This window comes from Elephantulus edwardii, unplaced genomic scaffold (assembly GCF_000299155.1).
Source record: "Elephantulus edwardii isolate Elephantulus edwardi_28Jun2011 unplaced genomic scaffold, EleEdw1.0 scaffold00248, whole genome shotgun sequence".
NCBI lineage: Eukaryota > Metazoa > Chordata > Mammalia > Macroscelidea > Macroscelididae > Elephantulus > Elephantulus edwardii.
Genome location: NW_006399998.1, coordinates 313,206 through 338,575, shown reverse-complemented (window position 1 = coordinate 338,575; position 25,370 = coordinate 313,206). Strand labels below are relative to the sequence as shown.

The 25,370-nt window shown below is 41.0% G+C and overlaps 1 protein-coding gene across 1 annotated transcript in view; it reads right to left on the bottom strand.

The window, feature by feature from the left end:
- Positions 1-25,370, bottom strand: part of UBXN2B (UBX domain protein 2B) — a 70,351-nt gene that overhangs the window by 3,358 nt on the left and 41,623 nt on the right. Inside the window, exons 6-7 of the mRNA XM_006899224.1 lie at positions 19,066-19,203; positions 2,842-3,003 (exon numbers count right to left, since the gene is read on the bottom strand). Of these exons, the coding sequence (XP_006899286.1) occupies positions 2,842-3,003; positions 19,066-19,203 (300 nt within the window). The remainder of the gene's footprint in view (positions 1-2,841; positions 3,004-19,065; positions 19,204-25,370) is intronic.

Sequence of the window (25,370 nt, the reverse complement as noted above, 5' to 3'; positions counted from 1 at the left end):
TGAATAATTTAAAAGCGATGTATGATAGGGTATTATGGTTATCACAAGAGTCCACAATTAAGGTTGCATAGTGGAATGTACTTGGGGCGGGGGGAGGGGTGCTGGAGGATTGTGTACCAGGGAGGGAGTCTTTCTTTTACTTTTGAAGGAGAGGAGCGAACTGGGGGGCGGGGTGAGAGGGCTGGGCGGGTGGAGAAGTGTAGCAATGAATGAACGGAAATCCAAATTCTCTGTAAATGTTCGTTAAAATGATTTAAAACAAAAATATAGCCTTTAAAAAAAAACCCCGAAAGTTTATAGAATAAATCCTAGGCCTCCAACAAGAAAAACACCCACTTACAAAATGGGTGAAAGACATGGAAAAATTTCTCAGAGGAAGACATTCAGATGGCAAACAGAAACCTAAAGAAATGCTCAAAATCACTGGCAATAAGAGAGATGCAAATCAAACCCACAATGAAATACCAACTCAGCTCAGTAGCAATGGCAAAGTTCATCAGGGCAACAAGCAATAAATGTTAGAAAAGATGTGTAAAGATGGGAACTCTCAAATATTGTTAGTGGGATTGTAAAATGGTACAACCACTCTGGAAGGCAGTTTGATGTTTTGTCAGAAAGATGAACATAGAAACTCCATATAATCCAGCTATTCTACCATTAGGAATATACCTTGAGAAAATTATAACTGAGACACAAACAGAAATTTGTACATCAGTGTTCCTAGTAGTGTTACTCACCATCATAAGAACATGGAAATAGCCCAGATGTCCAACCACAACTGAATGGATTGAGAAATTGTGGTACCTTCACACAATGGAATGAATACTAGACAGAACTCAGGAGCAATAATTTAGAAAAATACTACATAACTTAGGAGAGATTGGAGAGCATTATGCTTTCTGAACTAACTCAGTCTCATAAGGACAAATACTGCATAAGATCATTATTGTAAAATTAGAAGGATAACTAGTAAAACACGTATGGGGACGCAAAGGGAAAATGGTGGGAGCAGAGAGGTGAGAGTTGGTAGAGGTGAAACCACAGGGTTGTACATTTTGGTGAGTGGAGGGAAGGGGTGAAGGAAATGAGAAGGACCAAGTGGAGATTTGAAAAGATAGGATAATAAAGGGCAAGGTCCCATGGGGATTAAATGGTGTTATTTTTTACAAAAGACTAATTGCATTAGGGAAATCTGCTCTCAGGGATCTTTCCAAAGTACTAAAGAGGAACAATGTCTAGGGATTAAGGTGTGCCTGATCTTCATGGTCTTCACAATTACTTGCTATGCATCAGAGCTTGAAAATGACTAAGAATGACAGAAGAACAATCAATGCCTATCAGCTGTGGTGCTAGGGAAAAGTACTGAACATACCATGGACTGCCAAGGGAACAAACAGGTCTATCTTGGAGAGGGTGAAACCAAGTTGTTCCTTGCAGACAAGGATTCTGAAGCTCCATCTCACATACTTTGGACATGTGGCCAAGAGGGATCATTTCTTAGAGAAGGTCTTCATGGAGGGAGAGGAAGACCCTGGATGAGAAGGATTTACTCAGTAACTGGATCAATGGGATTGGGGACAGTGAGACTGGTCCAGGACAGGACAGGATTCAGAGCCTGTACAAACGGTCACTAAGAGTTGCAGAGATTTCAATGGTACAGAACAATAACAACACTGTATGTAGGGTCATTAAGAGTTGAAGGTGAGTTGAAGGTGACTCAACGGTACATTAACAAGAACAACAGAATAGCAGGAATAGCAGTTGCTGGTGGGTTCTGGCAGAATGCTAGGAGTTTATGAAGTATGTTGTGGCTGGAGTTCTACTGAGACTAGTCACTGTCCTGAACAGCTACTGCATCATGGATGTACTACATCTCTTTGTGGATGAAGCCTTTAGGCTGGCTGGTGGTTTTGGTTAGTGATTCTGGCTTTACTGCCTGATAAGATCAGAACACTCTTCATGTCCCATGAATTCCAGTGGAAGATGAGGCTGTGTTTCTGTCTTTGAATTTCTGGTGAGTCTCTGGTTTCTGATCAGACTGGTGTGGGCCTATAGAAGTTGAATTTATGTAAGACAGAAAAGCAGCTTGCAGATATTCTGGCTATACTTATTGAAGAAAAACATCAGCTTCAGAACAAACTGACTGGTGCTCATGATGAGTGTGCAGAGACTGAGTTCATTCTGAAGAAGAAACAATAGGAGAAAAAGGTGTTGATGATCAAGAGGTCTGAGGACTGCTAGCACAAGGGTAGCAGAAGGAAAGCAGAGTTGAGAAACCTCAATCACAACGTGGAGGGTGCCAAAAGGTCCCTTCAAGGAAAGGAGTGGGCAGAAGTGAGGAAGACCCCGGAGCACCTGGAGGAGGTGCGAAAAGTCCTCAGAGCCCGAGAGGGCTGGGTCAGCAGGAGTGTGGTTCTGCAGGTGTCAGCTACTCCTTCCCCTCCATGTGGCCTCCTGAGCTGCCAGGGTGTGTCACCTCCCAGCCTGACCACCACGGAGGGGCAAATGGGGCCAGTGGACACAGGGGAGTGTTAGTGCCTAGAACTCTCCCCTTCACTCCTGGACCCATGTCTCCTTTCTGGTCATCAGATGATTCAGGAGTGTGGACCTTTTTCTCTTCAAAGACGGAGAATCATCTCTATCAATGTGAGCACTATACTGACATGGAAATACTACTCCCCATACCATTTCTAAAATACCTGATTTTCTTTTAAATATTTATACAGTAAAAAAAAAATTAAATACTGTTCATTACTCAAATTGTATATGGTCTCAATTTAGATACATAACCACATGCATAACAGCAAAGGACGCACACATTCGGCTGGTGAAGTGGCTTACCTGTGGGTATGATTGAATCTCTGTATCAAACGACTCCCGTCTGCTAACCTGATTTGGATTTTTGTTGTTGGCACAGAGTCATCAGTAAGAACGACTGCATTAAGGATTGACTTATCCTCTTCTTCTGGTGAGGAAGGTGTACTAACTATTTCAGGTGTAAGGCTAAGAAAGAAGAATGAAAGAGTCAGCACACAAATCCAAACATAGAAGACAGTAGAACAAACAATTAAATCTAGACTCAATCTTCAACTGGTCCCAAGTATGACTTCTGGACTAGCAACAGCATAGTTTTGAGTTTTATGTTTTCCAACCTATTTCACAATAATAAAATTATTCAGAAGCTTATCATTCTGTGTACGTGTCCAAGCTCTATTCCTTCCTCCTCTTCCTCCTTGAACTTTCTTGACTCTTTAGCCTGACAGCTCCTTTAGTCAGAAATGTGAACAACTTTGAGGTGAAGTCAAGAATGAACAGGACAGAAAAAATAGGCTTCCAACTCCATCTATGCCAACTGTGTCAACCTCAGCAAGTAAGTTACTTCTCTGAATCCTAGTTCTAACATACGTGAAATGGAAGGAAAAAAGAGTTGATCCTTGAGCAATATGCCGACTTCCTCACACATAAGAAAATCCAAGCATAACTTAGAAGTCAGCCTTGGAAAAAACATATTTGAACTGTGCAGGCTCAAGTTGCTAGTATCTACCTGGGATGCTGTGTGACACTAATCCTTGCATGAGCAATTCCACTTCAAGGTAAGAGGAACTCAGTCAAAAATGATTAGCAACATTTGAACTCACATCAATAGGGGAAAAAAATCCAAGTAGAAGCAGGTTATTGCAGTCCAAACCCACGTTGGTCAAGGGTCAACTGTATTACTATGTGATCCTTAAAGTCTTTAAAAGTCTTTAATATAGTGGCTAACACAAAGGGATCCCAATAGTTAGCTGCTAACAATGCCAAACTATAGTGTTTTCAATGGCTAACTATTCAACTATTCAACTAATTGACTTTAGTTCAGATTACTTGAGAACATCTCATATAAATAGTTTAGCACTGCAAAACAGAAATGACTCTTGAGTACTGGTTGTTATTATGTATTATCAAGTTGTAATCAACTCATAGTTGACCCTCCAGGTTTTCAGAGGCAGTAAAAATTGCATGACAAGAGACTGCCTATTTTTTCCTCACAGAAAAATCCGCAGAGCAGCTGGTGAATTTGAACTGTGTGCCTTTGGGCTGGTATCATAACTCCTTACCACTAAGCCACCAGGACTCCTGAATAGTATAGTAGTAGGAAATAAATGTTATCTGATGATAAATTAATAGTGAAACTGACCTTAGTGACCCTACATTGCTTGTTCAGTATTTATCTAACATTAGAAATTATAAGCCAAATGTGAATGTCTAAACACAGAATACTATTTTATTTAAGAAACTAGCACAAATTTAACCATTTTGTACACATAAAATCTTAGTATCTGTTCAGTCATCTAAAAAGATTCTCAAAATATTTACTCTCTCAAATACTTGGATTAGATGGTTTCCAAGAAATTATTTTCTTTTGAAGTAGACAGATAATGAACACTGCCCTGTAATAGGTGAATCTGAAATGAATGGACAATCACACATATGCATGGTAATTCACAATCTCGAACAGGGCATGCACTATAAGTTGAACAGGGGAAAAGGGAGAAAATGAGTATGAATGAGGGAATAAAAAACCAATTTCTCTGTAAATTTTCATTCAAATCATAATAAAAAATAATTTTCTTTTGTAAAGAAATAAATGCATTCATCATATTAGTATGAAAGTATATTAACACTTGGGCTTTCTCTCATCTAAAAAGTTTCTCAGAATATACGGCAAAGTAGCAAAATTAGTGCGGATTGATAACACTTAGAGCCTCTTTCTTCAGCTATTTTCTGACAGTTTGTAAAACTGACTTAAGACTGTAAGTGATCAGTACATGGAAAAAGGAGGAGAACGTAGTGATTTGAAATAACTGACCAGGCATTATGCAGGAATTTTTTTTTTGCAAGTTTGTACTAATAGAATGAAGACATTACACTGATAACAAGACATACACATAAACACATTATCATGAAATTCACACCTTGGCCTCTACTACAGCTGTTATATTATTGAAGTCACTGTGTCAGTCTGCATTGCACCATGGAAAGACACCTGACATCACTTAGAAAGACAGAGGACCCTAGAAACCATGGCTGTGTGTGAGTTGTTGTAAAGATTAAATTGAGATACATAAAGCATTCCAGAGAGAGCTTTTACACAGTATGCACTGCCTATAAGTTGGAATATCTGGGTGGTAATAGTTAATCTACCTAGCTACTAACCAAGAGGTTAGAGTTTCAAGACCACTTAGTGATAACTTGGAAGAACGTTCTAGTGATTTACTTCTGAAAAATGGGTCCACTAAAAATTCCGTCGGGCATAGTCTACTCCAGTGCACATGGTCACCATGGTAACCAAGAGCTGGCAACACTACAACAGTAACTTTCTCTTTCTGCCCCAAATTGGCTGTATTTACTTATTACTATTTTAAGAACAGCTCTTGTGGCCAAGTGGTAAGGAGTTGCACTGTCAATCTGAAGGCACGGAGTTCGAATCCACTAGTTGCTCCATGGGAGAAAGAGAGGCAATCACTTCCTGCGTGATTTCCAATCTCTGAATACCCACTGAAAGGCCAGCTGTGAGTCGGCTTCGAAAATACAGTACCTAACAACAATCACCTTGTAACAACTTCGCAAGAAAGGTGTTATTTACTCTTATAAATAGATAAGAAGCCAAGGTTTATGGTACATAAAAATTACCTTATATGGAGTAAAAACTTTTGAGATCACTTAGGTCAACCAAATAATTTTATAAAAAAGAGAGCTTAATCACAGATTTAAAGGCACAGTCAGAGAGATAGGCAGTAGATAAAATGGTAAAGTATGATATCATCAAATAAATTTTTAAGTTATATTAACTTTAGTATTTCTTTTTCAAAGTCAAAACTGTTCACAACAATTAGGCTGACCAAAGTATTGTGATATTTTTAACATGCTATTTGAATATTTCAAGTATTACATTAAAAAGAAAATTTGAAGAAAAAAAAATAGGAAATTGATAAAGTTTTAGAAAACACTAGAAAAAAGGTTTTAAGTGGGAGAAGCAAGTTCTTCAAACTTGAAGAGTGAGAGATAAGGCTGGAAAAAAAATTCAAATTCATTGTCCTAATAAACTGATTAAATCCTAAAAAACTGGTTTAAATTCACTGTACTTGAGTAGGAACCGATTTTGATACTCCAGCAGGTTTTCAAAGGCTGCAGGTTACGAGGGAGGAGAATGCCCACCTCTGAAGTCAGCAGCACAGCTTCCTGTCGATCAGACCACCAGAGTTCACTAGGAATGGAAAGGTATCAATACACTTGAAGGCCACCAGCAAACAAAGCCAAAGAGAAAGAAATAGACGATTCCTACCAATCTTTCCAGTCAGAAATCAACAGAATATGCAATCAGGATGCACTAACAGTAATAGGTGACTGGAAGGCAAAAGCTGGGAACAGAGAAGGATCAGTTCAGAAAACATGGGCTTGGTGACAGAAACGAGGCCAAGATAATTTGTAGTAAGTAATTTATTTATTGCAAATCTTTTTTAAGAAAGATAAATGGTGACTATACACATGGATCTTACTTGATGGTCTGCACAGGAATCAGATTGACTATATTTGTGGAAAAAATGATTGGAGAAGCTCAATATAAGTTGTGAAAACTAGGCCAGGTGCTGATTGTGGACCAGACCTACTCATTCAAGTTTAAAATGAAGCTAAAGAAAATCCAGAATAACCAAATTTGACCCTGCCTCTGGAAACTTAGAGAAATGACAATAGTTATAGAACAGAGCTCAGGTCTTTTTTATACAGGGTCACTATGAGTCGTGCTTGACTTGAAGGCAATCAACGACTATCCTACTTGAATTTTAAAAAACCATCTCAGGAACAAGTTTAAGGCTCTGAATACTAATGAGTGAAGGCCAGATGCACTGTGGGAGGATAGCAATAATATTATCCATGAAGAATGCAAAAGATTATTACAAAGATGAAGGAGGAAGAAAACACCCAAGACAGATGTTGGAAGACACTGAATATAGCACTACAATGCCAAGAAGTCAAAACAAAGGGAAGAAATCAGGATGTTAAGAGCTGAATAGAAAGATTTCAAAGGACAGTTTGGGAAGACAAAGTATTATAATGAAATGTACAAAGAACTGGAGTCGGAAAACCAAAAGGGACAAACTTACTTGGCATTACTTACGCTGTAGGAACTGAATAACAAATTCAAGCCTCAAGTTGCAATACTAAGGATGCTAGGGACAGAATACTGAATGATCCAAAAAATAAAAAAAAAAAATAAAAAAAAAAGATGGAAGGAGTACACAGAGGCACTGTACCAAAAAGAAATGGCTGACACAGAAGAATGTCATAAAACAACTTATGTTCAAGAGGAAATTGTGATGAAGGAGGAAGTGCAAGCTACTCTGAAGGAACTGGTAAAAACAAGACCCCAGGAACTGATGGAATAAGAATTCACATATTTCAACAAACAGATATAGCCCTGCACATGCTCACGAGGCTGTGCTAAGAAAGCTGGAGGACAACCACCTGGCCAAAAAACTGGAAAATATGCATATTTATTCCTATCCCCCAAAAAGGTGACTCAACAGACTGTGGAAATTATCACTACAGTATCACATGCAAACAAAATTTTACAGAATATTATCCAAAATGACTGGAACATCAACAGAAAACTACCTGAAACTCAAGCTGGATTTAGAGGAGGCCATGGCACGAGGGACATCACTGCCAATGTCAGATCGATCCTGGCTGAAAGCAGACAGTACAAGTGTAATATCTGTCTGTGTTTCATCGACTATCTAAAGGCATTTGACTGTCTAGATTACAACAAACTGTGGTTAACCTTGAGAAGAATGGGAATCCCAGAACCCCTGACTGTGCTCATGCAAAATCTATACTTGGACCAGGAGACAGTCATCAGAATAGTGCAACGAAACACCGCATGGTTTAAAATCAGGAAAGGCACGCATCAGGGATGCGTCCTGTCTCCATACCTTTTCAATCTGTATGTGAAGCTCATCTGGGAAGCTGGGCTTCTGAGGAGGGCCTGAAGCAGCTCTTCACAGGGTCAAGGACTGTAGTTCTGCAATATGGATTGAAGCTCACTCAACATCAAGAAAATGAAGATTCTCACCAATGGGCCAACTGGCAGCACCATGATAGATGGAGAAGAGACTGAGATTGCTAACAATTCCAGCTTGCTAGGTTCCACAATGAATACTCTTGGCATCAGAAGTCAGGAAATCAAAAGACTAACTGCATTAGGAAAATCTGCTGTCAGGGACCTTCCTATCGTGCTAGAGAGCAATAACTTCAGTCTAGAGATGAAGATGTGTCTTATTCAGGCCATGGTCTTTGCAATTACTTTTTATGCATCAGGGAACTGGACAATGAGTAAGGGTAACAGAAGAATTGATGCATGTAAGTTGCAGTGCTGGAGAAGAGTAATGAACATATCATGGGCTGCCAAGAAAACAAACAGATCTGACCAAGCTGCTCCTTGGAGGCAAGTATTTTTAGCTCCATGTGACATTCTTTGGGAATGCTGCCAGGAGGGACTAGTCCTTGGATAAGGATCTTATTCTTGGAAGGGTCAACGGACAGTGCAGAAGAGGAAGACCCCAGATAAGATGGATTGACACAAAACCTGGGGTAATGTGTCAGAGACAGTGAGACTGGTTCAGGACAGAGCAGGGTTCAGAGCTACTGTGCTCTATGAATGGTAGTTGACTCAACAACAAGGGGAACATAGTGAGAAAGTTTCTTCCTGTCAGGCTCAGTTTTCTCAGAGAAGGTCTGTTGTGCCACCGAGTTGAGTACAACTCTTAGCAATCCTATGAACAACCAATCTGAACCCTGTCCTATTCTGTGCCATTCGCACAATTGCTGATACACGCAAGCCCACTGCTATAGTGACTGTCTCAATTCATCTGATTGAGGGTCTTCTACTCTTTTGCCACCCTTCACCTTTTTTTGGAATGGGAATTAATACAGAGCTCTTACAGTCAGTTGGCCAGGTAGGTGTCCTCCAGATTTCTTGGCATAGCCTGGTGAGTATGTCAAGGGCAGCATCTGTTTGCTGAAATACATCAACTGGCCTTGTTTTGTGCCAATTCCTTAAGAGCAGCTTGAACTTCCTCCTTCATCACCATAAGCTCTTGACCATACGTTGTTTCTTGAAATTCTTCTGTGTCGGCCAATTCTTTTTGGTATTATGCCTCTATGTACTCCTTCCATCTTCTTTTGATGTTTCCTGGGTCACTCAACATTCTGCCTTCAGCATCCTTAAGTACTGCAACTTGAGGCTTGAATTTGTTCTTCAGCTTAAGAAATGCCAAGTGAATTTATTCCTTTTAATTTTCTGACTCCATCTCCCTGCCCATTTCATGATAATACTTTTCCTTTGTCTTTCTGAGCTGCCTTTTGATATCTTCTGTTCAATTCCTTCACTTCTTGATTTCTTCCCTTTGCTTTAGCTTCTCGGCACTTTAGTGCAACATTCAAAGTCTCTTCTGACATCCACCTTCGTCTTTTATTTCCCTTTTGTTTTGCAGTGACTTTTTGGATTCTTCGTGAATGGTACTCTGCTATCTTCCCATAGCTCATCTGGTCTTTGCTCATTAGTGCTCAAGGCTTCAAACTTGTTCCTGAGACAATCTTTAAGTTTCAGTGGGACAGACTCAAGGTTAAACTTTGGTTCTTGTGGATTCTTGTGTTCTTTTGGTTCTTGTGTTGTTGTTTATATTCCTCATAAAAGGTGTTAGCAATGAATAGGTTATTAATTGTACAGAATTCTATCATTCTGTCACCAAGTCCATGCTTTATGACCACTGATTCTTCTTGTTCCCAACTTTTACATTCCAATCACCCATTATTACCAAAGTATCTTGGTTATATGTTCAATCGATTTCTGACTGCAAAAGTTGGTAGAAGCCATCTATTAACTTCTCTTTGGCCCTGGTTGTTGATGCAGATATTTGAATGATAGTGGTACTAACAGGTCTTCTTTGCATACATATGGTTATTTTCCTGTCACCTGCAACACTGTATTTCAAGATGGATCTAAAAAATGGCCTTTTTCCCTATGAAAGTGACTCCATTTTTTCTTACCTTTTCATTTCCAGCATAGATTATATGATTACCTGATTCAAAATGTCCTATGCCAACCCATTTCACTTCACCAATGCCTAATATGTCAATATTCATGAGTCACATTTCTTCCTTAACAATGTCGAATTTTCCTACATTTATACTTCTAGTCAGTAATGTCTGTTTGCAACTGTTACTCCTCCTGTGCGATGCCCAGTGAGAAGGTTCTGCCTCTGGTGCCACATCTGCTCTATTTGTGGTCTCATACCTAAGATTTGCTTGACCTATTGCTATGAATACTGAGTAATACTTTTACTAGATATGGGTTTCCTCTATATATTTGTATATTGCAACAAAGAATTCTTTCTATTATTATTGCCGATTATTTCTCTGCTCAGTAAACAGATGTCTGGAACTTTGTATGCTAATATACAGTGTGGTCATCTTGTGACAAAGCCAACAGGAAGTACTCTGTCACCCACATCTGGTGAACTAAGGCACACACCCTCCCTCCATGTAGCTTTCTGCTCATTAGTGGCAGGAACCCCCATATCCCTGCCACCCTGACTACCCAGGGATGAAAATATGAGCTCCCTTTCCTTTCAGCCAAGTCTGTCACCTCCCTCCTGTCTACCAGGAAGCACATTTTCATGTCCCAGATCACCCGCCACATTCCCCACTCAGTGACCCGGCTAACAGAGGAGAGCATGTTCCCTCACCCTGTGTGCATGTCGCCCCCTCACCCCCCCACCCCGCGCCTGATAACTGGACAAGCCATGGAGAGTGCATTCCAATGCATGGACCACCCACCTCTCCTGCATGATCAATGCTCTTCTGTAATGTCCTTGTCTGCCACCCAGCCCACCCTAATCAGAAAAGCAGCAGAGGGTATGTGCACATGCCCCCATTCACCAGCCAATGATCCAGCCAGTCAGAGTGGAGGAGGGTGTGTTCTGGTGCCTGGATCAAGTACCAGGTGCCCAGGCTAGGTGTGGCCTACTGTAGCTAACGTGGAAGTGGCAGACAGCTTTGGCCTGCTGAATTGACCAGCAAATGAGAGTGTCTGTTCATGAATCCCCAACTACATGCCACCCATGTCAGATCAACCAAGCGGCTCGGCAGTGGTATCCATGCTGCTGAAGCCACCCCCACCTGCCAATCTAGTGAGAGGGAGGACATGTGCTACTATGCACCCACACTCCTTTCCACCAGCTGAGCAACAGAGTGTGCGCCCCTCATCAGCCTCATCTGAAATTATTTCTACTATTATTGTTGTGATTATTTGTATCCAGCCACTGCCCAATTGTGAGAAAGAGGAGCAGTCTCCTCCTGTGTGATTTACAGTCTCTGAAAATCTACTGGAGAGATATGTTCCCTTCCACCATCCAAGCAGGGGAGTGTGCTCCCCTCATCCACCTCACTCACTGCCCTACCCACTAGGTAAGTGACATCACATACACCTAGGCCACTGGATTGATGACGGGCAGAAGCCCATGTCTATCATGCCACTCCACACAACCAGTAGACAGAGACCCAGGCTGTCTGCCACTGCCACTGCCACGTTACAGTGGGCCCCACCTGGCCTGGGCACCTGGACATTTCAAAACCAAAACAAAACACCAAGACAAAGGGAATACTGCATAAAATAATACCTCAATGCCTCAAAGACACAGACAATATCAAATCATATAAAGCAGGAAAAGGTGGCTGAAGCAACTAATCAAAACAAAGGGACAGAAAATATCCCTGAGGAAGAAATGGTAATAGAGCTGACAAGGTAATCAAAAGATGTAAGTTACTGAGGAAAATACAGATAAAAGCAGGAAAAACACAGACAAAATTCTATGTGAATGAAGGGAAACAACAGAAGTGCAAAGTGACAGAATAAACAATTAGAAACCAGAGACCACACAAAAAGAACACCTAGAAATCCCAAACAACAATAAATAACACAAAAAGGTTTCTTAATGGAAGAGCACAGAGGTTGAACTGAATCACTGGAAGAAAAGAATTAAGTGAAACAAAGGACAAATCCTTTGTCATTAATTTGAAAAACTGGGGGGGGGGGGCGGGTGGAGAAACGAACAAAGAAAAACTGAAGATAGTCTAAATAGTTACTCGGGTCACTATGATGAAGGATAAGGTGTGCATTACTAGCATTTCCGAGCAGGAAGAGGGAAACAGAAATCATAGGAAGCTCTGAGAGAAGTTGTGACATTTTCCACCAAGATGTTCAATGACTCTCATGCAGCATAAAGCCCAAAAGAAAGTCATCAAGGCATATAGTAACCACACTTTGTTTGCAAAGACAAAGGAAGAATCTTGGGAGCAACTCGAGAAAAACAAGTATCAATTCAGAGGGTGTCAGAAAGACCTAGTTTCTTAGCAGAAACCATGCAGGCAAGAAGGCCATGGAATGACACAGAAAAACCCTAAAGGACAATACCTACAAACAGAAAATAAAATTCCCAAAATAGCTGTTTCCCAAATATGATGCTCAAAGCTAGACATTACCAGACAAATAGAAATTTGGCATTTGTAAAGGGCTTTTGTAAAAACCAGACCAAACTTACAAGATATATTAGAAGGTGTCATTCACACAAAGAACCAATAATATTGGACAATAACTCAAGATGAAGAAACGAAGATGCCTTCATCCTTTCTGAGAAGATGAAAAACTAATCATCAACTGTGAGGGAAAGAAATGAGATCATTGGTGTGCAAAACACTACTGAAAAAGAAAAAAAAACACACCAAAGCGGGAGACTGGGGTGCCAGCATGTTACGAATGGCTTTTCTATCCTTTAACTTAGTCCTCCCTTGTGGACATGTTGAGAAACCACTGATTAGTTTCTTCAATATCATCAATAGCTGTGAGGCCAAAATAAGAGAGCACGCTAATTAGTGCTGAGAGACTGTGGCAAAGCATAGCCTGATGGAGCCAGACAGAGCCAGGCCAGTTGGAAACTCACCACCAGGAAAGAAGCTGAGAGAACAGCATGCGAACGTCAGGGCCAGAGGTTCCTGTGCCAGAGGTATCTTGCTGTTGTCTGAGAAGCTGTCTGGATTAACTGAGGGACTATATCTTGCTACTGTATGAGAAACTGTCCAAGCTAATTAAGGGACTGTGTCTCAACCTGGCTTGGCACTGCTGTTTACTGAATGTGGTCTTTCACTTGGTGATATCCTTTGCTTACCCTCATCCTCACCAGCCCCAAACTGTTTCACTAATAAATCCCCCAACTGTGAGTAAAAAAGAGATTCTGTAAAGTTTGTGTAGTTATTTGCTATGAATATATCAGGCACAGTGATTAGCAGCTGTAGGTGCAGCAGGGGACCATGTCTGATCATAAAGGGATCAGTTTTACACTATGGAAACTGTTGATGGGGACAGTTCCCCTTGTGGTATTAGGAGAGGTCAGATTCAGCTGTCTTCACATTTCATTTGTTCCTTTTGCAAAGATGCTACACTCCTAGTCTCAAAACCATGATTACTACCATTGTAGTCCAAATGACCTTTGAACTGTGGTCTCTAAGAAGAGCACTGAGTCCTGGCATGGACTGTCAAAAGTACAAAAAGGTGGACAAAGTGCAATCAGGGTGTTCCTGGGAGGCAAGGATGGTGCAACTTCATCTCATATATACTGGGCAGGATGTTAGGAGGTGTCAGCCGTTGGAAAGGTATTATTATGACTCATCACTCATCGCTGACCCTCCAGGTGATTTTCAGAGGCAGCTAAACACACAGGAGGAGACTGTCCATCCTTCTCTCAAGGAGTAGCTGGTAGATTTGAACTGCATGCCTTTGGGTTGACAGTGCAACTCCTCACTACTGAACCACCTGAGCCAGTAAGGCAGGAAAATTCTCAATGAGGTGGACTAACACTAACTGTAACAATGAGTATCAGAGATGATGAAGACAGTACAGGACAGTGTAAGGTTTAGATCCATTGTTTATAGCTTCGCTACAGGCTGTGGTCGACTTGATGACACTTAACCACAATGACAGCTGGTACTTGACAAAAAGCTGAACTCCATTAAGCAGAGAAATAAGAACCTCTTTACCAAATGGTTTGGCAAAACTGTTTATCAACTTAAGAAAATGGAAAAGATTTTCCTCTCTGTCTTACATACTTTAGGCATAATGCCAGGAGGGGCCAGTCCTCCAATCTTGGAAAGGTAGAGGGTCAGCACAGAAGAGGAAGACCCTGGATAAGATGGATTGACACAGTGACTATGGCCATTGGGTCAGGTGTGTGATAGATGGTGATGTCAGCTGAGGATAGGGCAGGGTTCAGAACTATTACAGGGTCGCTATGGGTCGTAGTCGACCCGACGGCACATAACAACAACTTGCTAGAAGAAAAAGCAAAATCATAAAGTGTCACTCAGTAAACACAACATTAAAAACAGTGAAAGAAAAAGAAATCCATAAACAAAACAGACTAAATACAGAAGATTTAGTGAAGTGGAACAAAACGTCACCACCATCACAAAAAGCCTAACAAATGACAGCAGTAAACATCACACTGAATAGTTTAAATGCACAGGTAACAGGCAGTGGGGCAGACTGAAAAACGACCCATTAATACGCTGTCCCCAAGAGAGGCACCTTGATACAAAGATATAAAAAGGATAGAGAAATCTGGGGAGATGGCAGCATAAACAAACCATTCTTCTGATCTTTCCTCACAAGTTAACAACAAATACCAGGAAATGGCATCCAGCTTTGAGAGCCTCAATTCAGGAAGCAGAGAAAAGCAGTAAAGAACTGTAGAAAGGCAAGAATAAACTGCTTGCTTATGATAGGAAAATTGTCCTACTTAATATCCCAGCTTCTCCACCCAGTCATGAACTGCAGAAGTGGCCTAGAAAAAGAACCTGATTCTTTAATCACCATTCCTTCTGTCTGTGCAAAGACAAAAGACCCCAAGCTTCTTCTCTAAAAGAAACAAAGCAGATCCTCCCAAGTGTCCATCAGGGGCCCGTACCTGCACCTGGCCACTGTCAGCAGCAAGCCTGCTGTGAAATGTCACAGAAGGCCCTCTGCAAAGTGTTTTCCCACACTACAGTCCTCATGTGCCTCAGCGGCCAGGCCTTTAAAACCACCCGGGATCGGCTGGCCTTCCAGGCACTGTCTGGGTCTCCCTGCTCTCCTTCCAGTTGGTGCTGAGGACTCTGACTGAGGCTGCTGTGTAGGCTGGCAGCCCCAGAGGAAGATCCACAAACACAGCCAACACACTCTGATATGGACCTGCTCAAGGCTCAATCTGGAGTGAGCTCACTACAAGCCTGCTCTGAAAGGCCTGTGGAGTCTTCCGGCAGTAACTGCTTTGCCAGCCTTAGTACTTCTCCCACAGCTCAGGTTGCTGAAGCCAAGAGGGAAGTCCTCCCTCAGCTCAGGTTTGTGTGCTCCCCCTTCCAGATAGGGCTGAGCACTTCTGAGGCTGCAGTGGCTAGGCAGAAAGCATCGCTGGTACAGTCTACCCTGCAGCCAGCACCTTACCATGACAAGGCACACCTCCCCAAAGGGCTATGCAGGGCATGGCAGAAGTTGGCCACCAGACTCTACTGCTTGTGACCTGCTATGAATTGCTATGGAAAGGTCCTCCAGTGGCATCTGCTTCCAACCCTATCAGCAGTCTGTCCTCCCCCCCATCCCACAGTTCTGACCTCTGAAACCAACAGGACATCTCCGCCCCCCCCCATCGATCATTCAGGGTCTTCTGACCTGAATTCCAGCTGGCACTGCAGTCTGTTGTTAGGAAGCAGCAGAACTGAGGGGACACTGCACAGAACTATCTACTCAGGGGATCTGATAACAAGAAGACTGTCCTCCATGGAGACCCCACCAGAGGTAACACCTCTTCCCCTCCCTGGTAATTATAGGTGGCTAACTTGCTATCAATTGTCATGGAAAGGGCTCCACAGTGTGGATCCGTTGCTGTAGTTAGCACTTTCCTTGCTTCTCTGTGCACTTCACACCTCTAGTTCAGAAGCCTATGGAAAAAATCTCCCTATGGAGTAGGTAGAGAGCTCAGGTGGTTCAGTGGTGAGGAGTTGCACTGTCAACCCAAAGGTACACAGTTCAAATCTACCAGCTGCTCCATGAGAGAAAGATGGACAATCTCCTCCTGTGTGGGTTAAGCAATGAGTCAGTTCTGACTCACTAGTCCACAACAGGGTGGATGATGCATGGTACGTGGTTCGTCTACTTCCTTTGTAGTCAGTACTGAGGACTGCTGAGTTAGATTGCTAAGTGTGGAAAAGCAGACATCTTGCACAGAAGCTACCCTCATGGCTAACATGCTCCAGGCTCTGATGGCAACAAAGCAGACCTCCTGGGGGCTGTGAGAGTGTAAGTGCACCTCTCCACACTTTTAACTGTACAGCTACTGGACTGATAGGAACTCCGACACACATTTCCCTTTAGCAGTCAGGAGGTGAGTCACCCACGGGGACTTTAAGCTCCTGAGGTTCACCGGTGCTCTGAGACCAAGAGGTTCAGCCCTCCTCCTCCTCAAACAGGAATGCCTCCTCTAAGTCACCTAAATGCAGGACAGATATATACAAACCCCACTAGAGAGACAAGAAAGCCTTTGGTGAAACCAGAATGCAACATTCAGTCCCGTAGAAAGCATGCTGGGTGTTTATTTTCTGACCAAAAGTGTAATTGCAGAAAAAAGAGGAGAAGAAATACTGGAGAAAAGAGACTGCATTCTCTGGTGGACAGACCGATGAGTGTCACCAGCAGGCTAGTGCATGATATTCAGCTGGCTGATATCAAGTTTGTTTTCTGGTGCATCAACAAGAAAATGGAAGTTGAAAAATGAGATCTGGACTCTCCAATGCCAATTACACTAGGGAGGGAGGAGTAACCACAAAGAGGAAGCAGACATGGTAAATAAAGTTGAACACTCTGTCCACCTACAAGTTTTCTGCAGGAAGTAATGTGAGGTGTTTGTGGCTCATCAAGGGGATTAACAAGACAGCCTGTTAATAATGCAAATAAGGTAAATGGCATTCTTGTGGGCTGAGACAATTCAAATAAGATGGATGGAACATGTGGACTGTTCAGTTTTGCCATCCCATGAGGTTTAAAATGGAACATTGCAGAGATGGGAAAAAGGGACCCTGCTGCCATCAAGAAATAAGACCTGGGGGTGAAAGGCACCTCCTGGACCTGAGAACCCCACAGTGAAATGTCTCGATCCAGAGAGCAGAGTTGTAACACAAGAGCCAGAGAGCAACACAGGGCAGAGATGGGGGATCCCTAACATGAGGGGCAAGAAAGCTCAGTGCTTCTGTGGAAGGGGCTTACTGGCAGAGGGGAGGGAGGTCTGCCAACCCCTTGTGCCTTTGGGCCTAGGCTTGCTCAGGGGAGTGGGGTTGTGGTCATAAAGTACAAAGAATAAAAAAAGATCCTTAACTCCTTACAAACCCAGGAATCAGCCTGTATCAGAAAGAATGTGTAAGAAAATATCACATCAGTAAAAAAACCAGCAATAAATTCTTTCTTGTTTTGAGAATGACAGGAATGGCACAGTCTGTCCCGTCTTTGACTCCTATAGGGTTGCCCTTGGAATTCCCCAGCAATCAGGTGCTTGTTCTAAAACAGCCAGGCCATGATGATTGCAATGTGTGCAAAGGAGGGTAAGCCACAAAGACCGCACATACCAACCAAGTTAAGGTAGAGAAGGGGCGTGATTCAATCACGCACATGCAATGATGCAACCTGCTGTCATCAGGTAATGAGACTTCAATCATGACTATGCAATGAAGACAATAAATTACTTTGAACAGGGCAGTTCAGAGATTTTCCGGCTGCTGGATATCCCAATACATGTGAAAGTAACACATTGTCAGGACAAAGCAGCCCTGGTGTAGCAGTATATCCAGACCTCATTTTCCTCTGAGTTTATATTAAAGTTGTTGCAGTGTTGTTGCACACCCCTTTCTGTGAGTTCTATGTGCCTTTCAGGTGCCTTCTTGAACACACAGGGGTATGGAGGGCCTGCAGGGGCTACCTAATGTCAGAGTGCATTCTGTTGAGTAGGCTGGGGAACAGGGACGGGATGCATAAGCAATGGAGCTGAAGGACATACCAGCTCCTCCATGGCAGAACAGTTTGAACCCACCAGATGCTCCATGGGAGAAGGATGGGCAGTCTCCTCCTGTGCAATTTACTGGATGGAGTGTCAGCTAAGAGTCAGTTTTTATTTGATGGAACACAATGAAGATTTTGTAAGATTTATAAGGATTCTTTTTTTAAAACAAAACAAACAAAACAAACCATAGCCATCTTAGAAGTCCACCTGTACATTATACATTACACATATATATTACGTGCTGGTTTTTAAACAGTCCTCAACAAAGTCTCAGGACTTCTTTGGAAGTGACTCAAAGATCTTCACTTCCTTCACCTGCAAAGGAGCTCAGAGGATCACATGTTTTACAGACACAGCTTAAAAGTGCAGGCTTTGCTATTTAAAAAACTAACTAAACCAACCAAAACTGAAAACTGCCCGAAGCACAGTGACTGTGCCTTGCTCCCTTACTGCAAGAGCTCAGCCATCAGTTGTGACAGACATGTACACCCTGAGTGAGAATCTGTCTAAAGAGCTCTTGACAATTGTCCCTTTCAAAACTACATGATGAGAAAAAGTCCGAGGCTAAAAGCACAAACTCTAGAACCAGTGTCACTTGTCTGAATTCTGTGTCATGATCTTGGGCAAAGTATTACATTCAAAACTGAGCAGTAACAGTATCAACATCACATTTACAATGGACATTAAGTGAGTGAAGAGCAGAGAAGCACCAGGCATGAGGTAAATGCTAGGTAAGTATATGCTACTAATTTTACCAAAAGTGCCTATCTGCTTCAATCAATAAGGTTTCCTACTTGAGTTTTTACTGCATAGATTACACTCCAGTTTTTACTCCTCCCTCCAAGTACACGCTGAATATAAGCCAACATTGTCTTATTTGAGGATTTACCTTCCGAGCTTCTGCCCTTCTCCACTAAAAGCCTTGAACCTCAGCCGAGGTTTTGTGTATTCCTGGTCTTGGTGATCCTCCATATCCAAACTCACTTGGCTGCCATGAACCAGTCGCTGAAGCTCCAGAGGAATTTCTCTTATAAAAAGGAAGGTGAGGAACGGTATTAACGTGGAAAAGTTTTTAAATAAAATTTGTTAACATCATTTTAATCAAGCTATTAGTTAGTTACACAGTAATATCAAAGTAAATACATTAAAATATGAAAACTGATGCTTAAGTTGGCATATAAAATTTTCCATGATCACTCATTAGTCAATTTAGCCTTTCTTAAAATCTGTATCACATTATTTCTTGGTGAGTCTCAAATAAGAGATGCTTTTGCTTGTCGTAGTGTTTCTGAAAGTTCAACAAAAGGATATTAATTTACAGCTAAATTATTATTGGAACTTTCCTATGAGGGTGTATCAGTTAATGCAGATATTTCTCTCCAAACTCCCTGTAGGTATCATGGAAACACACAGGGGGTTTCTGGTTGCTGTGATTCCTGAGTGCTGCTCTCCACATCAGTCCTGGGATGTGAGATCTCTTACAATGTGCTACCATGCACAGACTCACACACCCCAATTCTGGTCTTGAGGGTCACAGTCAAGGAGGGCTCTCCCAGCATCATGGGATGTTACAGAATTGTCTCAACTGAAATCTAACTCTGTTCTAAGTATAAGCACAAAACTCCCCATTCTTTCTTGTATTGTGCTAATACAGAATTAGCATAAGATTGAAAGGAAGACCATACTTTGTTTTGGTACATGTAGTCATTAAGATGCCATCTTAATGTAGTTCATCATTCAGTTCTGTATTTGTTACATTTATATGAGAAGCATTACTATAGAAAAATGAAAATCATCTGACCATTATGTCTTTTTGTGTCATCATACCTGATGAACCTTTATGTATAATTTAAAACTAATTACTTCCCTTTTATTTCTCAAATATATTTAATGAAGAATACTGTTGATGGTTTTTTAGAAATAATGTGTACGGGTAGGTAATATTATCTGAGTTTCTTTGTAATGATCCGGTGTCACAAAAACTTGTTATAAAAAGGGGACAATGGGTCTTCTACAGTTGAGCACTACTATCTGACATCGATAAAGTGGTTCAAAGACTCTTCTGTAACTCCTCTGGATCATAATTTGTACTTGAGGATATGGAGGAGCTGGAATTAAAAACAAATTTTTCTTTTAGTATACTATGACTGTTTGAACCTATATAGTCAATGAACTGTTCTTATTTGATAATAAATTAGTATTAACTTAAATGACAGTAACACTCATCACTAGGATTTTTTATTCCACCACCCTGAATTAGCATCAATTTCAACAGAAGACAACGCTGATCTTCATTTACTAGATGCACAAACGCCTCCTTCTGTGATTCCAGTAGGTTCCCAAGCACTGCCTATTATTACATCTTCGTAGTTATCACCAATGCGCTCTGCTGCCACAGTGGCAGAGCTGTGCCATTAGCCCAAGGCCTTGAATCCACCAGCAGCTCAGTGGAAACAAGATGGGCAACCCCTTCCAGCCTTGGAAATCCACTGGAGGGTTAGCTCTCAGTCGGTACCAACCCAACTGCAATGACTGACTCTTCACCACCACAAGCTGCCTTCAAGGACAGTACATTGCTTACTGAATTTCTTGCCTTCTCTCCCTACCTTTCTGGAGATTTCTGACATTATCCTTGTAGAACTCAAATTCACACTGGTTAATTTACTTAGTTTGATGCAAATTATGCACACGTTATATGGATTTTGCAAAGGGAACAAAGTGCGCATCCACTTTCTATGTGTGTTACATGCACTCACTTTCCATGCATGTTATGTGAATGAGCGTGTTATCTGTGTGAGCACATTATATTTGGAAAACACAGTTGTCTTTTTGAAGTACTCTAGTGAGAGTCACTCCACTTCTGCTACCCCCCACAGACGTACTTCATCACTCGTAAGAATTCCACTTCAGTTATCTATGGAGTACAGCCCCCTATTCTGGTTCCTTCTATTTGATCTAACTCAACACTATCTGTGTCATTAGCGGTACTTTTACTTACGACAGTTACCACTGTTAGTTAATGAAAGCAAACTTCAGAAACACTTTTATTATAATTGCAAAAATCACTTGATTCCTCATCCTTTAGCAGTATCCTCTCTGACAGATCCCATTCTTATAAAGTACAGTCCTACTTCTATCATGCATCCAAGAAAGCAAACTCTCAAGAGCAAGAAGGACCTTTAATTTGTCCAGTGTACGAAGGTCCCATTAAACAATTTCAAGAGAGAAAAATCCTCTTACCATTACTGAAAGCAAGAATAATCACTAAATTTTGATTATTCTAAAAACAAAACACATAGGCTCCCTTTAATCCCCTAATGTTATTTTGGATTAGAAAGATCCTTCATAAATGGCATAGCAGCTGTGGAGCCTCTGCTTCTCCTCCAAACCACTGTTGTTCACCTTTTACTATTCACCTATCAACACATTTCCAACCACACTTACACACGTAAAGGATTTTAGGCTCTGAGCAATGCAGAGGAGTATAAAGACAGTGAATGCTAGTGTAAAAGAAGAGTGGATTAGAATATGAAACACATGCTTGATTGCTTAGTTTCCTTTTTAAAGAACATTTTCAAAATAACTTTAATGTATCTCATTTCTTGTTCCATTTTCTTCTATTTGTAGAGTGAAACTGAGACTATGCAGTTATTTTAATTACATAATGAGGAGAAGAAAGGAACAAACATTTGAGGAAACATTTAACTCTTTAAAAGAGAAAAAAGACTAAGAGTACAGATTTCATTTCATTTAGCTGTTAATTTTCAAATTCCATTTACTTTTTTTTCCTTCTTAGAGTTTTTTCCTTTTTATTTCACTAAACATTGGTGGATAAACAGAAATACAGCAAAACTGCTTCAGATCATACTTCATCTTGTACACACATAAACTAATGAACAAATTCTTGAGAAACCTGAGATCAGTAATGAAATGGATACTTTCCTTCCACTGCAAAAAAAAATAAAAATTAAACCACACAAATTTACAATCTCATCAGCACACATTCTCTTTTGACAAATGATTCAGACATAGTGGGTATAAAGAAACTATATACTAACATGTGTATGTTGTTGTTATGTGCCGTCAAGTTGCTTGCGACTCACAGCAACCAGATGTACAAGAGCCCTAAATTCTGCTCTATCCTGTGCCAACATCACTGTCTCTGATACACCTACTCCCATTACCCCAATCACTGAAATGATCCATCTCATTGAGGGTCTTCCTCTCTTGTGCTGTCCCTCCACTCTCCCAAAAATGATGTCCCTCTCCAAGGACTGGTCCCTCCTTGCAACATGCCCAAAGTATGTCAGAGGAAGCTGCAGAATCCTTGCCTCCAAGGAACAACCTGGTTTCACCCTCTCTAGGACAAACCTGCTTGTTCTCCTAACAGTCCATGGTCTATTCAACACTCTTCTCCAACACCACAGCTCAAAGGCATCATTCTCTATCATTCCTGGTCACTGTCTAATTCTCTGGTGCATAGCACACAACTGCCAAGACTATATCCCAGATCAGGCACACCTTAGTCTCTAGCCTGACATCGTTGCTCTTTAGTACTCTGGAAAGGTTCCTGACGGCTGGCTTTCTCAATGCAATTCGTCCCTTGATTTTTTGACTGCTATTACCAAGAGTGTTGACTGTGGAACCAATGAAATTAAAACTGTTAACAATTTCAATCTTTTTACCATCCATAATGATGCTGCCAATTAATGGGGGAAAAAACCTCTCACAAACCAGAAGCAGCCATAATGATTAAGATATACTCAGTTACTGATAACCAGTTATGTCAAGGAGCATTATCAAAAGAAAAATCATGCTGCAGAGAAAAGTAACATATACATACACACTGAGAAAACAATTGCCAAGATTAACGCATACATGTTTACTAGTGGGAAAATATTTAATACTAGAAAAAAAAAATCACAGCCCTCCCAATCTTCTCCACCTTTGTTATAAAAAGCCCTCTGCACTCAACTAAAATAAAAATGATCTTAAAAGGATTTAATACTTGTAAAGACTTTTCCAGCCACAGATGGACATAAATATCCAGAGTCATTTTTCAAAACAAAAACACCTTTTATGGAAAAAACTGATACAGGTGACACTGAGGAACATAAATTAATCATATTAGTAAGGGCACTGCTTATGAGTTGTTAAATTTAATTAACTATAATAAAAGTTACTATTAACATTTCTGGACATAGAGATTTGTGGGATTCACATAGTATTCTCATCAACTCTATCAAGTATAAGTAGCGCTTAATGTCTCATGTAAGAATTCTTACAGCAAATCCTATTATGAAGTAACAATCATCTGATTCAAGGCGCTGCTATTTTTAGAAGTATACTGATTAGACATGTCTGCAATTTGCTAAAAAAGAAAAAGCTGCTAAATGTGGAAACTATATTTTATTATCTCTGTGTATCACCAAGTAAGTTAAAGAAGATGAAAACAGCAGAAGAGTAGAAACAGTACTAGAGTTGCGAGAAGAAAAGTTCGTTGAAAGTAACTCTAAGGAGGGCAGAGCTGTGTCCCGGTGAGAAGGGTCGGGGAGGAAGGATGATTACCGCATGCAGGTCAGCTGACATGAGGAGCTGTTGCAAGCACAGACTCTGGAGTCATTCTCCTTGGCTGTGCCTGCCAAGTCTGCCATGTGCTAGCTTCACGGCCACCAAAGTTAAAAAAAAAAAAGTTATAGAAACTGTGTGCCTCAGTCTTCTTATCTGTACTGTGGGCATAAAAGTAGTAGCTATTTCATAGTATTATAAAAAATAAAATGAGAATAAATATAAGTAGAGCACTTAGAATGTCTGATACAACATAGCAGATATTCTGTATACCTTAGCTCTTATTTTGATTATTATTTAAAATAGGCGCTACCAAAAGATTAAGGAGCCCTGGTGGCCAAGTGGTAAGGAGCTGAGCTGCCAACCCAAAAGCATGTGGTTTGAATCCACCAGCTGCTCCATGGGAGAAAGATGAGCAATCTCCTCTCATGCAGTTCATAGCTTCTGAAAATCTGCTAGAGGGTTAGCCATGAGTCAATTCCAACTTGACAGTGTATAAAAACACCACAAGGAGACTGGACAAGTGAGAAAAATATTACATTTTGAGGTTTATTTTTAGGCAGAGGGTCAGGGAACTACTGGAATACAGTCAACAAAAAGAGAGATTCTAAGGATCACTGACTTGCTGTGGCCACGGGGTGGGAGTCCAACTTCCTACCCATCAGGACACCAGAGCTCCTTACTCTAAGAACTGGCTCAGAAAATGATTTTTAGTAGCACATACTAAACAGAACATAAATAGACCTTTAAGTGCTCTTGCATGAGAGAGAGCTCTTGCCACTCTGTCCTATTCCCTGAATGAGAATAGCAAGAGGAATATATTGGGGGGAAAACCATATGAGTTATTAAAAACATTAACTGACTAGAAAAACTACAAGTTCAACATATGTAGGTTCAAATACAGTTATTACTTATTCATTGCTGTTGTACAGGAGCCAACTCATAGCTGACCCTCTGGTGGTATTTCAGAGGCTATAAAGTGCACAAGAGGACAATGTCTATCTTTCTCCCACAAAGAAGATGGTGGATTCGAACTGCTGGCATTTGGGCTGGTACCATAACCTCTTACTCAGCAGGCCACTGGAGATGACATAGTACAGTAGAGTAGTAACAGCCCAATCAGGATTAAAGAGGCCAACCAAGGTCTACAGTCCTTTATATTTTCATTTCCTAGTCATGCCACTAGCTCCCTAGAGTTCAGATTATCCAAACGTAAAGGGGAGATCTGGCTGACTTTCTTTTCCAGGAAGGTCCTAATGAGGTTCAAGTAACATGATAGATGTGAAAAAGGACTTATACACTAGAAGGACTTCACAGAAGATGGTTACCACTGTTATTACGTGTCATATAAATACTCCAATAAATAAAACACAAGCATTTAAAATATTAAATCTGGAAAGTAGAGGGGGGAAAGGATAAGAAATAAAATAATGCATAAATGGCTGAGTAAGAAAAACAGGTTGGAGCAAAAATAGTATTTTTGTTATGTTATTCATTGCAAATACATTTTATAAGAAACATAAACGCAGGTTATACACATGGATTTCACCTGATGGTATGCATAGGAATCAGATCGATTACATCTGCAGAAAACGCTGGAGAAGCTCAATATCAGCTGTGAAAACT